The sequence below is a fragment of the Perca fluviatilis genome, chromosome 21 (genome assembly GCF_010015445.1).
Source record: "Perca fluviatilis chromosome 21, GENO_Pfluv_1.0, whole genome shotgun sequence".
Taxonomy (NCBI): Eukaryota; Metazoa; Chordata; class Actinopteri; order Perciformes; family Percidae; genus Perca; species Perca fluviatilis.
The window spans coordinates 300631-313022 of NC_053132.1; the positions used below are offsets into that span (position 1 = coordinate 300631).

Below are 12392 nucleotides of genomic sequence, written 5' to 3' on the forward strand. Positions count from 1 at the left end.
GTTTTGTGCCCCCCCCCCCCAGTCTCAAATTGCCAGATGTCCACAGCGCTGTGTCAGCGATAGAGTACCAATGTATGTTCATTTTAGTTTCTAGCTTCCATGTAAGTTAGATGGCACCAACATTTGGTCTAATCATAACTGGTCTGGCAACCCAAAGGCCAGGGTTTTGTTTCCAGATCTGTGTGCATGGTGACTTATGATGGGGGGGTCTGGGGGTCCACCCCCTGAAAACTTTGAGCATTAAATACTTAATTTCCTGCATTCTAGTGAATTTGTATGCATATTTTTATATATATATTTTTTTTTTTTACCTTTTTCTGAATAAATTTATGCTGGAAATATCTTTATCTAAAGGAAACATAGATTACAATCCAAATATATAAACATAACGGAATATTTTGCAGTAAGGCTCTCAGGCATTCTGTATTTCTTTCATCTATTTATTCTGCTTTGGATCGATGTTTCTAATTATATCTGAGTCAGCACACATGTAGCCTAGACATCATTTACTCTTCCCTCTTTTGCTTCTTTTGTTGAGGAAGTAACCTCCTTAAATGTGCATATTAAAATTATTCACCTGAATGATACATGAATTCATTTTAATGAGTTAATAAACCCCGGGACTGTAATATTTCTGCTCATGTTCAAAACTTTGTGCACATTCAAAATGCAGTGTATCTCATCTGTTCTCTGAGATTTGGAGGAGTTGTGATATTTTGAGAAAAATAAAGTGATAATACAATAGGCTACTACAAGAATAAATTCACTATATTTCAGAAAATAATCTACCTGCATCATAGTCTGCTGTGCATTACGTGATTGCTCTGCTGATACGGTAGATCTCAGACCTCCTGACAGACTCAGAGCCTTGTTAATAGACACCCCTACACTGCCACACAAAACCATGACTAATAATTAGCATCATCATACAAGTTTTGTATCAATTAGTAATAACATCTGATGAACAGGGCCTAAATTTACTCAAAAGTATTTAATAAATTGTTTACAGTCGTCATCACCATGGCTAACAAATGCATAAAAAGCAGACGAAAGGAGAAAAAAGCTCCACTCTTTATTTTAGTTAATTATCTGACCATTGATAACTAACATTATAATATAGTAATTTAATTGTGTAAAGTAATGCACATTTAAGATTTAAGAATTTACTCTAATTTGCATTGTCACTGACCCTATGAATTTCCATTGCTTAGATCAGCTTTGCGTGCGTGCGTGCGTGCGTGCGTGCGTGCGTGTGTGTGTGTGCGTGTGTGCGTGTGCGTGTGTGCGTGTGTGTGTGCGTGTGTGTGTGCGTCTGTTTGTGTGTGAGTAATTGTGTTTGTTTGTCTGTGTCTTTGTGTCTGTGTTTGTGAGTAATTGTGTGTGTGTCTGTGTGTGAGTAATTGTGTGTGTGTGTGTGTGTGTGTTTGTGTGTGTGTGTGTGTGTGTGTGTGTGTCTGTGTATGAGTAATTGTGTGTGTGTGTAATTGTGTGTGTGTCTGTGTGTGTGTCTAATTGTGTGTGTGTGTGTAATTGTGTGTGTGTGTCTGTGTGTGTATGTGTGTGTTGTGTGTGTGTCTGTGTGTGTGTCTGTAATTGTGTGTGTGTGTCTTTGTGTGTGTGTGTGTGTGTCTGTGTCTGTGTGTGAGTAATTTAGGCCTCGTGAGATGCAGTGCAAGATGGTGCTACAGCAGACAAAGTGGAACAGAATAAACTGTATTGTACACACAAATACAGGACATTTTTATCTAAAAAATAAAGACATTATATCTGAAAAGGCAGCGGCTTGCAGGTCAGTTTGTATCTGTAATAAAAAACAAAATGTTTTTTTATTTTTGAAAAGTAACACGGTGCCATCCATCTTTGTCACCTAGCAACAGAGTTTCCATGAGCAGCTGTCTGTTTGAATGTTTGAATGTAATCATTAATGTGACCTAACTGTACTGAGCACCTTATAGCTTCCCAGCTGATCTTACATAATCACTTTAATAGATTAATATTAGTTTATTATTACTCTGCAGCCATGAACGAGTCAGCATTGGAGCGCTACTTTGATCATTTCATCGAAAATGTGAGTATATGTGCAAATCTGAAAGTCTGACGTTGTGTCTGTGTCTCTCAGCTCTCAGCTTTATTCAATTTTGTAGCATTTGAAGAATTTAAATCGATAAAAATGTTGAAAAAAGTGACAAAAATGTGGAACAAAGTGCCAAAAATGTTGAAAGATTTTGAAAAAAGTGCCAGAAATGCTAAAAATGTTGAAAAAAGTGCCAAAAATGTTGGAAAGGGACAAAATTGCTGAAAAAAGTGATAAAGATGTTTAAAAAAGTGACAAAAATGTGGAAAAAAGTGACAAAAATTGGGAAAAGCGGCAGAAGTGTCAAAAAAAGGTCCAAAAGGTTAAAAAAAATGAATTTTTTGAATTTTAAATTCTGAGTATACATGCAAATCTCAAAGTCTGACTTTGTGTCTGTGTCTCTCAGCTCCGAGCCCGTTGGTTTCTGTACCCAAGTCCTACATCTTTAACTGTTGGCCTTTCAAAAAGTGTCTATATCAGAAATTTGGGTTTCTTTCAACCAATTTTTTCAAAAAGAAATAACGTGGATGGTTCCCTACAACGCTCTTCACAAGTAAAATAAATGATCAGTTCACTACTTTCATTGAATTTGGGTTTTTTTATTTAATTTTATAGCATTTGGAGAAAATAAATAGACAAAAACGTGGAAAAAAGTGACAAAAGTATTGAAAAAATGACAAATGTTGAAAAAACTGATAAAAAAATTGAAAAAAAATGAAAAATGTTGAAAAAAGTGATAAAAATGTTGAAAAATGTTGAAAAAAGTGACAAAAACGTGAAAAAAATGTTGAAAAATTTTAAAAAATTAGGAAAAAAACTGAAAAAATGTTGAAAAAAGTGACAAAAGTATTGAAAAACATGACAAAACTGTTGAAAAATTTGATAAAAACTTGAAAAAAGTGACAAAAACGTGGAAAAACTGACAACAAATTTGAAAGATTTAATAAAAAACTTGAAAAAAGTAACAAAAACGTAGAAAGTGACAAAAATGTTGAAAGATTTTAAAAAATGTCGGAAAAAACTGACAAAAATGTTGAAAAAACTGATACAAATTTTGAAAAAAGTGGCGGAAGTGTCAAATTCTTTTTTCCAAAATGTAAAAAAACAAATGAATTGTTTGAATTTGAAATTCTGACCCAGAAAACAATAAGTTGTCTCTCTGCAGCACTCCTCCAGGAAGGAGGAGAAGGAGGTGAACGAGGAGTTCTTCCATCTCCTGCCGGACGAGATCCTGGCGCTAAACAAAGACGACACCGGTAACGGTAAAAACACTGACCCTCTCATTCCCCCTGCTCTGGTGTTTTCCCCTCTCATTCCCCCTGCTCTGGTGTTTTCCCCTCTCATTCCCCCTGCTCTGGTGTTTCCCCCTCTCATTCCCCTCTGCTCTCTCATTTCCCCCTCTCATTCCCCCCTTATTCCCCGTACTCTGGTGTTTCCCCCTCTCATTCCCCGTACTCTGGCGTTTTTTCCCCCTCTCATTCCCCGTACTCTGGTGTTTCCCCTCTCATTCCCCGTACTCTGGCGTTTCCCCCTCTCATTCCCCTCTCATTCCCCCTACTCTGGTGTTTCCCCCTCTCATTCCCCCTACTCTGGTGTTTCCCCCCTCTCATTCCCCCTGCTCTGGTGTTTCCCCCTCTCATTCCCCCTGCTCTGGTGTTTCCCCTCTCATTCCCTCTCATTTCCCCGTACTCTGGTGTTTCCCCCTCTCATTTCCCCCTGCTCTGGTGTTTCCCCCTCTCATTCCCCTCTCCATTCCCCGTGCCTCTGGTGTTTCCCCCTCTCATTCCCCTCTCATTCCCCCTACTCTGGGTGTTTCCCCCTCTCATTCCCCTCTCATTCCCCCTCCTCTGGTGTTTCCCCTCTCATTTCCCCTCTCATTCCCCCTCCTCTGGTGTTTCCCCCTCTCATTCCCCCTCCTCTGGTGTTTCCCCCTCTCATTCCCCTCCTGGTGTTTCCCCCCCTCTCTTCCCCCTACTCTGGTGTTTCCCCCTCTCATTTCCCCTGCTCTGGTGTTTCCCCCTCTCATTTCCCCCTACTCTGGTGTTTCCCCCTCTCCATTCCCCCTACTCTGGTGTTTCCCCCCCTCCTCATTCCCCCCCTGCTCTGGTGTTTCTTCCCCTCTCATTCCCCTCCTCTGGTGTTTCCCCTTCTCATTCCCCCTGCTCTGGTGTTTCCCCCTCTCATCCCCCTGCTCTGGTGTTTCCCCCCCTCTCATTCCCCGCTCTGCTGTTTCCCCCTCTCCCATTCCCCCTGCTCTGGCGTTCCCCCCTCTCATTCCCCCTGCTCTGGCGTTTCGCCCTCTCATTCCCCCTGCTCTGGCGATAAAAACACTTGGTACACCGAGATCTCTTTTGGCTCCAAACTCAAACGCTTAAAAACCAAAACGTAACCTGAGCTGAAACCAAACAAACAGCAGAGAATGAGAGCAGGACTGTGTTACCGGGCAGCAGCAGTGTGGACTACAACTCCCAGAATCCCACAGCAGGTGCATCGTCCACGTCAGCGCAGGAGGACCGTCCTACGACTCTTGTGACGTCTGTGACACAGCAACAACAATTCCTCCCACAGATACAGTGAGTCAGCACAAAAAACACATCACGGACGCTTGGTCAGGTGCCTTTGGCGTTGTTAGTGACACTAAAAGTCTCTCTTAGCGCCATATAACGCGCTTTAAATAAACACGCTTGGTCGGGACTACTGGCGTCCCTTTTGACGAAGTCATGCTAAAGGTCCCATGGCATGAACATTTCACTTTATGAGTTTTTTTAACATTAATATGAGTCCACCCAGCCTGCCTATGGTCCCCCAGTGGCTAGAAATGGTGATAGGTGTAAACCGAGCCCTGGGTATCCTGCTCTGCCTTTGAGAAAATGAAAGCTCAGATGAACCAATCAGGAATCTTCTCCTTATGAGGTCATAAGGACCAAGGTTACCTCCCCTTTCTCTGCTTTGCCCGCCCAGAGAATTTGACTTCAGATACAGTATTAGGGGACCACTAAGGTCTATATAAAGAGACTTCAGATACAGTATTAGGGCACCACTAAGGCCTATATAAAAGAGACTTCAGATACAGTATTAGGGGACCACTAAGGTCTATATAAAAGAGACTTCAGATACAGTATTAGGGGACCACTAAGGTCTATATAAAAGAGACTTCAGATACAGTATTAGGGGACCACTAAGGTCTATATAAAAGAGACTTCAGATACAGTATTAGGGGACCACTAAGGTCTATATAAAAGAGACTTCAGATACAGTATTAGGGGACCACTAAGGCCTATAAAAAAGAGACTTCAGATACAGTATTAGGGGACCACTAAGGTCTATATAAAAGAGACTTCAGATACAGTATTAGGGGACCACTAAGGTCTATAAAAAGAGACTTCAGATACAGTATTAGAGGACCACTAAGGTCTATATAAAAAAGACTTCAGATACAGTATTAGGGGACCACTAAGGTCTATATAAAAGAGACTTCAGATACAGTATTAGGGGACCACTAAGGCCTATATAAAAGAGACTTCAGATACAGTATTAGGGGACCACTAAGGCCTATATATAAAGAGACTTCAGATACAGTATTAGGGGACCACTAAGGTCTATATAAAAGAGACTTCAGATACAGTATTAGGGGACCACTAAGGTCTATATAAAAGAGACTTCAGATACAGTATTATAGGGACCACTAAGGCCTATATAAAGAGACTTCAGATACAGTATTAGGGGACCACTAAGGCCTATATAAAGAGACTTCAGATACAGTATTAGAGGGACCACTAAGGTCTATATAAAAGAGACTTCAGATACAGTATTAGGGGACCACTAAGGCCTATATAAAAGAGACTTCAGATACAGTATTAGGGGACCACTAAGGCCTATATAAAAGAGACTTCAGATACAGTATTAGGGGACCACTAAGGTCTATATAAAAGAGACTTCAGATACAGTATTAGGGGACCACTAAGGTCTATATAAAAGAGACCAATTGCAGAGCTTTAATTTCCAGAGCTATATGTTCAAATGCTTCATGAGAACAGCTTGACTGTACTGTGACTTTAACATCCTCTCTCAATAACATCCTAGTCCCAGTATCGTGCTGCATTCAAGTGTTGTTGGAAAAGTCTGATGTTTGTGTATGTTTGTGAGCAGGAATATCATCTGTACGGTGAATCTGGGCTGCCAGCTGGACCTGGACCTTATCGCTCGCAAAGCGTGGAACGTTGAGTACAATCCAAAGGTACGGACTCCTGGAAATGGACATACGCGGTCTCACGGAAGTTCGTGAAATGGTCACATAATTTTCAAGCTAGTGGGTGTTGTTTGACACAGATTTTTGTGTGATAAAAGTGACAAAAATGCTGAAAAAAAGTGATACAAATGTTGAAAAAAAGTGACAAAAATGATGAAAATGACAAAAATGTGGAAAAAAGTATTAAAAATGTTTGAAAAAGTGACAAAAAAAGTGGGGGATGCGGGACTACAACGGGATGGTTAGGTTTAGGAAAAGAACACGATCCGTGGTCTCTGTGGGACAAAGTCCCGTGTCGTTTGACACGGATTTTTGGCCTTTCATACTACTCGATACCCTAGTCGTGCTGTGCTCACAAAATATGCTTCCCATTGAGATACATTAGTTTAAAAAACGTGCTGACCACCACGAATAAAATGAGATAAACGTGTCTGTGTCACATCAAGGGCCAGACATGTTTAGTTTATTGATAGGCTTTTATTTAATCGAAAAAGTTAATTATATTTGACTGCATTATTGCATGTGTCATCTCTCTTACAGTTTGGTCGACATAAAGTCCTAAAGAAGGCAGGAGAAAGTTCCTCAGCCATCAGTGAAAAGAAGCACCCAAAAACGTCAGAAAAGTGGCAAAAACGTCAGAAAAAATTACCAAAATTTCGGCAAAAGTCACAAAAACATCGGCAAAAGTGACAAAAATGTTGGAAAAAGTGACAAAAATGTTGGAAAAAGTTGCAAAATAAAAAAAAAAAAATTAAAAAAAAAAAAAAATTAAAAAAAAAAAAAAAAAAAAAAAAAAAAAAAAAAATTTTAAAAAAAAAAAAATAAAAAAAAAAAAAAAAAAAAAAAAAAAAAAAAAAAAAAAAAAAAAAAAAAAAAAGAAAAAAAATAAAAAAACTAAAAAAAAAAAAAAAATTAAAAAAAAAAAAACGAAAAAGAGAAAAAAAAAAAAAAAAAAAAAAAAAAAAAAAGTGTTTATAAAAAATTTATTAAAATTTAATAAAAATATGTATAATAATAAAAAAAAAAAAAAAAAAAAAAAAAAAAACCAAATAAAATTTTTTTATTTTTTTGAAGTAAAAAATATTTTTTTTTTTTTTTTTAAAACCAGCCTGTAAATGAGCCTGTTGTTTCGTCCGGTTGTATTTCAGGTTTATAAGGCGCTCACCATGAGGCTCCGCAAGCCGCGGACCACAGCAATGATCTACAAATCTGGGAATCTGGTCTGTCTGGGAGCCAAGAGGTCAGTCTGCGTGTCTGCCTGTCTGTCTGCCTGTCTGTCTGCGTGTCTGCCTGTCTGTCCAGACTTATCTCACAGTCACACTAGCTACAAGAGACAGAGACAAAGCGACAGGCTACCATTCATTTTCAACGGGAGTGGCCGTTTGCCAGCGACCAAGGCGTGGCCAAAACAGACAAGAAGGCTATTTTATGCAAATGCTGAGCGATGCGACAAAGCGACAGCCAATCGGAGTGAAGGCAGCGTGACGTAGGTCAGCGGCTCGAGTCGAAGAAAATAATTCAAGATGGTGGAAAACGCTTCAGGACATTGTACTTATGTATATATCTGATATGTTGTGGCATTTTATCTCATATATTTTGTTACTTTTATCTTGTGACTTAACCATACCTCTGAAGTAACTTTTAAGACGTACTTGAAGGTAGCACTGGAGAATTTCTGTTTACTGTTGCCAAGCAACCAGGAGTAGGCTAGGCACGCACCCATAGACAGTATATATAAGAATGGAACAGCAGACCCAGTGTCTCTGGACCGAGACCAGTGTGTGATATCAGAAGTCTCTTTCCCGGTGCTGGCTGAGCGTTACTGAGCAGCCTCCAACTGAGCTTGAAGACGTAGATGTGACGTGAGCAACCTGTCTGAAAGTGTGAAGTCTTCTGGTAGCTGTGCCGAGAGAAATCTCAATCATTCCCAATCTTACAGAGACGGAGAGCGTAGGTATATGGAAGGAGATAAGATAGACACAGGCTAATTACTGATCACTAACATGCTAGTTAACATTAGTAATTAAACTTAAACAGCTAATGGAAGTCCAAACTGCCTGTGAGCTTCTCCTGTACTATACGGTAATTCCTCTACTGTGTGACAGTAAGTCTCGTGGTTATGACCCAATCGTTAGCCTATTTTTATAAAAGCGTCTGCTACGGAGCCATAACGTGAGCTACAAGGTAATGGAGCCTTTTATACATTGTCGTGTTTCTTTAGAAATAAACAACAGACAAATAGAGTCTTTAAATGCTTCAGATGTAAAGTTATTCGCTGTCAAAGTGGCGCCAAAATGAATGGGAGTCAATGGGATGCTAACGGGGGGTGATGGCTTGTTAGTATCAAAATGGCGCCATAGGAGGTTGGAGTTCTGAAGCGATGCTTACCCCCCTTGCACGCACCAGGAGCGCCCATCAAGCATGTCGCTCTCTTTTGTAGCTAATGTGACTGTGGGGTTATCTCCAATATCTGTGTGTGCTGCAGGACAGTTTTCCAGACAGTGTATCTCTCTCTCTCTCTCTCTCTCTCTCTCTCTCTCTCTCTCTCTCTCTCTCTCTCTCTCTCTCTCTCTCTCTCTCTCTCTCTCTCTCTCTCTCCTCTGTGTGTTTGTGCAGCGTGGCGCAGGCCCGGCTGGCGGCGCGGCGGTTCTCCCGCATCGTGCAGAAGCTGGGCTTCCCGGTCCGGTTCCTGAACTTTAAGATCCAGAACATGATGGCCAGCTGCGACACCTTCACAGTCAGCCTGGAGCAACTGGCCCTGCAGGAGCACTGCAGGTCAGCACACAGCTAACTGTTACATTACCTACACTTAGGGTAGGGTAGGGGGCTCTTAGGGGCTCGGAAACGCCAGAGCAGGTAGAATGAGAGGGGGAAACGCCAGAGGGGGAAACGCCAGAGCAGGGGGAATGAAAGGGGGAAACGTCAGAGCAGGGGGGAATGAGAGGGGAGACACCAGAGGGGGAAACGCCAGAACAGGGAGAATGTGTGTCTTAAAGCACTAAACTTGAAACTTGATTTCTGATCGCGCGGTATGTTTTTATTCTCACGTGGCCGACACGTCTGATCCTGAATCAGTTTAATTTGTGTTTTTAACTCTCCGCAGTTATGAAGCAGAACTGTTTCCCGGCCTCTTCTACACCGGCATTCCCAACGTCTCTATTGTTATCTTTGCAACCGGCAAGCTGTCTTTGGTCGGTAAGTTGTGTTTGTGTTGAACACACAGAGTTTGGGTTACGGCTGCAGCCATCCTGGTTGCTGATGCGATGATTTTAGACGAGAGGGAGGAGAGAGGGAAGAGCCACGTTACTTTCACTGTCAATCACATCATAGCCACGCCCTAAAACACCCCGCGCTTTATCACCGATTTTAAAATCAACGAGACCATAAATACAAAAATGAACATCATTCTGTGTTACAGAAGACTTAAAACTAGCGATTGAGACCGTGATCTCATTATGAAGATGTTTACTGAGGTAATAAATCAAGTGAGAAGTGGGTCACTTTCTCATAGACTTCTATAGAAACAGACCTCCTTTACAACCGCATGTGTCTCCCCCTGCAGGAATTCAGATAGAAAGCAGGTTTAAGGAGTCTCCTCCTGCAGGAATTCAGGTAGAATACAGTATACCGCAGCAGAGCAGCTAATGCCTATACCATCAGGGACATAGTAGTAATTTAATTTGTCTCTCCAAATCGCCGATTCCAACGAGCCTACATTTCGTTTATGACGAAGTTTTACTAGTTTTCTTATTACGAAATAGCGTTTTACTGCGACGAAGGTTAAGAGCCCTCAACACCGCTGGGAGGGGCACTCGTAATTTTGTTGTATTCATTGTAATATAATGACAATAAAGGCTTCTTATCTTTTAGTAGATTTTAAGAGTAGGCCTTTATTTTGAGAGGACAGCATGGACATGAAAGGGGAGAGAGAGGGGGAATGACATGCAGCGAAAGGTTGGAACCGAACCCGCAGCTGCTGCATTGAGAACTAAGCCTCTGTATATGGGCGCATGCTCTACCAGGTGAGCTATACCCAGGCGCCCAATTTTAGGGGTTATTTACAGGGGTGTAGTGCTATTTGTTTAAGTACCGAAGCGAACCTATAGTTATGTTTCCATTAACGTATTTTTGTGCATGATATATGGTCAGTGCTAGTGCATGATATATGGTCAGTGCTAGTGCACGATATATGGTCAGTGCTAGTGCATGATATATGGTCAGTGCTAGTGCACGATATATGGTCAGTGCTAGTGCACCATATATGGTCAGTGCTAGTGCACCATATATGGTCAGTGCTAGTGCATGATATATGGTCAGTGCTAGTGCATGATATATGGTCAGTGCTAGTGCATGATATATGGTCAGTGCTAGTGCATGATATATGATATATGGTCAGTGCTAGTGCACGATATATGGTCAGTGCTAGTGCATGATATATGGTCAGTGCTAGTGCATGATATATGGTCAGTGCTAGTGCATGATATATGGTCAGTGCTAGTGCATGATATATGGTCAGTGCTAGTGCACCATATATGGTCAGTGCTAGTGCACCATATACGGTCAGCGCTAGTGCACGATATACGGTCAGTGCTAGTGCACGTTATACTCTTTGGTGATGATTGGATCCACAAGCCCTTTAAGAAATGTATATGAATTTCAATCGGTGTATGCAAACAGCCAATATTTTCTTCTTCGACTTGGAGACAAAAAAAGTGCCCGAGCGCCGTTCTGGTGCGCCTCCACAGCGCTACACCCCTGGTTATTTATGGGGTTAGATTTTGCACCCAACAGGCATAAACAGGGCTTCAACGGGGCAAGTTTTAAACGTGTTTTTAGCCTCTAAACATGTTCGAAATGCCATTACAAGTGCTTGCCCCAAAATAATTCTCCTTCAACCGTTGCCTAACCCAAGTGCCTTCCATGCAGCGCTGCCTGGAAGACAACGTCGGGGGCTTAAAACACCATCAGAATCAGCACCGGTCTCATTTTAAAGATTATTTTTTGGGGCTTTTCCCCTTCATTTGATAGTGACACTGGATAGACAGGAAAGGGGGAAAGAAAGAGAGGGGATGACACGCAGACAAGGGCCACAGGTTGGATTCGAACCAAGGCCGCTGGCAAGGACTCAGCCCACATGGGGCGCACGCTGTTACTGGGTGACCTAGAGGCTGCCTTTTACATCGTTTCATCACCGTTTGTTTTTATGTCTCTGGATCTGTACATTATTTATATACACACATACATATACATATATATATATATATATATATATATATATATATATATATATATATATATATATATATATATATATATATTATATATATATATATATATACATATATATACTATATATATACACATATATATATATATATATATATATATATATATATATATATATAATATATATATATAATATATATATATATATATATATATACATATATATATATATATATATATATATATATATATATACACACTATATATATATATATATATATATACATATATATATATATGCTAATATATATATATATATATTTTATATATATATATATATATATATATATATATATATATATATATATATATATATATATATATATATATATATATATATATATATATATATATATATATATATATATATATATATATATATATATATATAACTTCATAGTGAAGGAGTCTTTATAATTAAAGTCTCGTGTCTTGTGTTGATTTCCAGGAGCGACAACGGAAGCTCAGATGTACGAAGCTCTTGGTATCATCCGTCCAATCCTGAGCCGCGTCAGGAGGCAGTAACCTAACGAGAGACAGACTCCTGATTGGTTCATTTTAAAACTTGTGTTAATAAATAAAATGTTTTTTTTTGTTTTTTTTAGAGTCAGGGGATTCTTTCACTTAAAAAAAAATCCTCTAATATCATTCAGATAATTCATGAATGAAAAAACGTACGAGGAAAAGGTAAGATCAGCACAAAACAAAAGGCAGAAGAAACTTTAATTATGTAGATTCTAATTTTTTTTTAAGAAATATTTCCGCCCGTATCCTGGGCTCACT

The 12392-nt window shown here is 39.9% G+C and overlaps 1 protein-coding gene across 3 annotated transcripts; it reads left to right on the forward strand.

Moving 5' to 3' along the window:
• Positions 1–1936: 1936 nt before the first annotated feature.
• LOC120551385 (TATA-box-binding protein-like) lies at positions 1937–12156 on the forward strand. Of its 3 annotated transcripts, none has more exons than XM_039788802.1 (8): positions 1937–2068; positions 3240–3336; positions 4488–4647; positions 6224–6311; positions 7472–7563; positions 8940–9098; positions 9427–9518; positions 12058–12156. In XM_039788802.1, the coding sequence occupies exons 1-8, from the start codon at positions 2021–2023 to the stop codon at positions 12132–12134; spliced, it is 813 nt and encodes a 270-aa protein (XP_039644736.1). In that variant the 5' UTR covers positions 1937–2020; the 3' UTR covers positions 12135–12156. The 3 variants fall into 3 exon arrangements, with proteins under 3 accessions (XP_039644736.1, XP_039644737.1, XP_039644738.1); XM_039788803.1 differs by having other exon boundaries at positions 4518–4647; XM_039788804.1 differs by lacking the exon at positions 9427–9518 and having other exon boundaries at positions 12058–12146.
• Positions 12157–12392: the final 236 nt, after the last annotated feature.

What these genes read in the sequence shown, in the direction of transcription:
- LOC120551385 (XM_039788802.1), top strand. Translation starts at nt 2,021, where the DNA reads ATGAACGAGTCAGCATTGGAGCGCTACTTTGATCATTTCATCGAAAAT. An exon ending in TTGATCATTTCATCGAAAAT is followed by an intron (nt 2,069 to 3,239) that starts GTGAGTATATGT and finishes GTCTCTCTGCAG; the next exon opens with CACTCCTCCAGGAAGGAGGA. An exon ending in GCCCTGCAGGAGCACTGCAG is followed by an intron (nt 9,099 to 9,426) that starts GTCAGCACACAG and finishes AACTCTCCGCAG; the next exon opens with TTATGAAGCAGAACTGTTTC.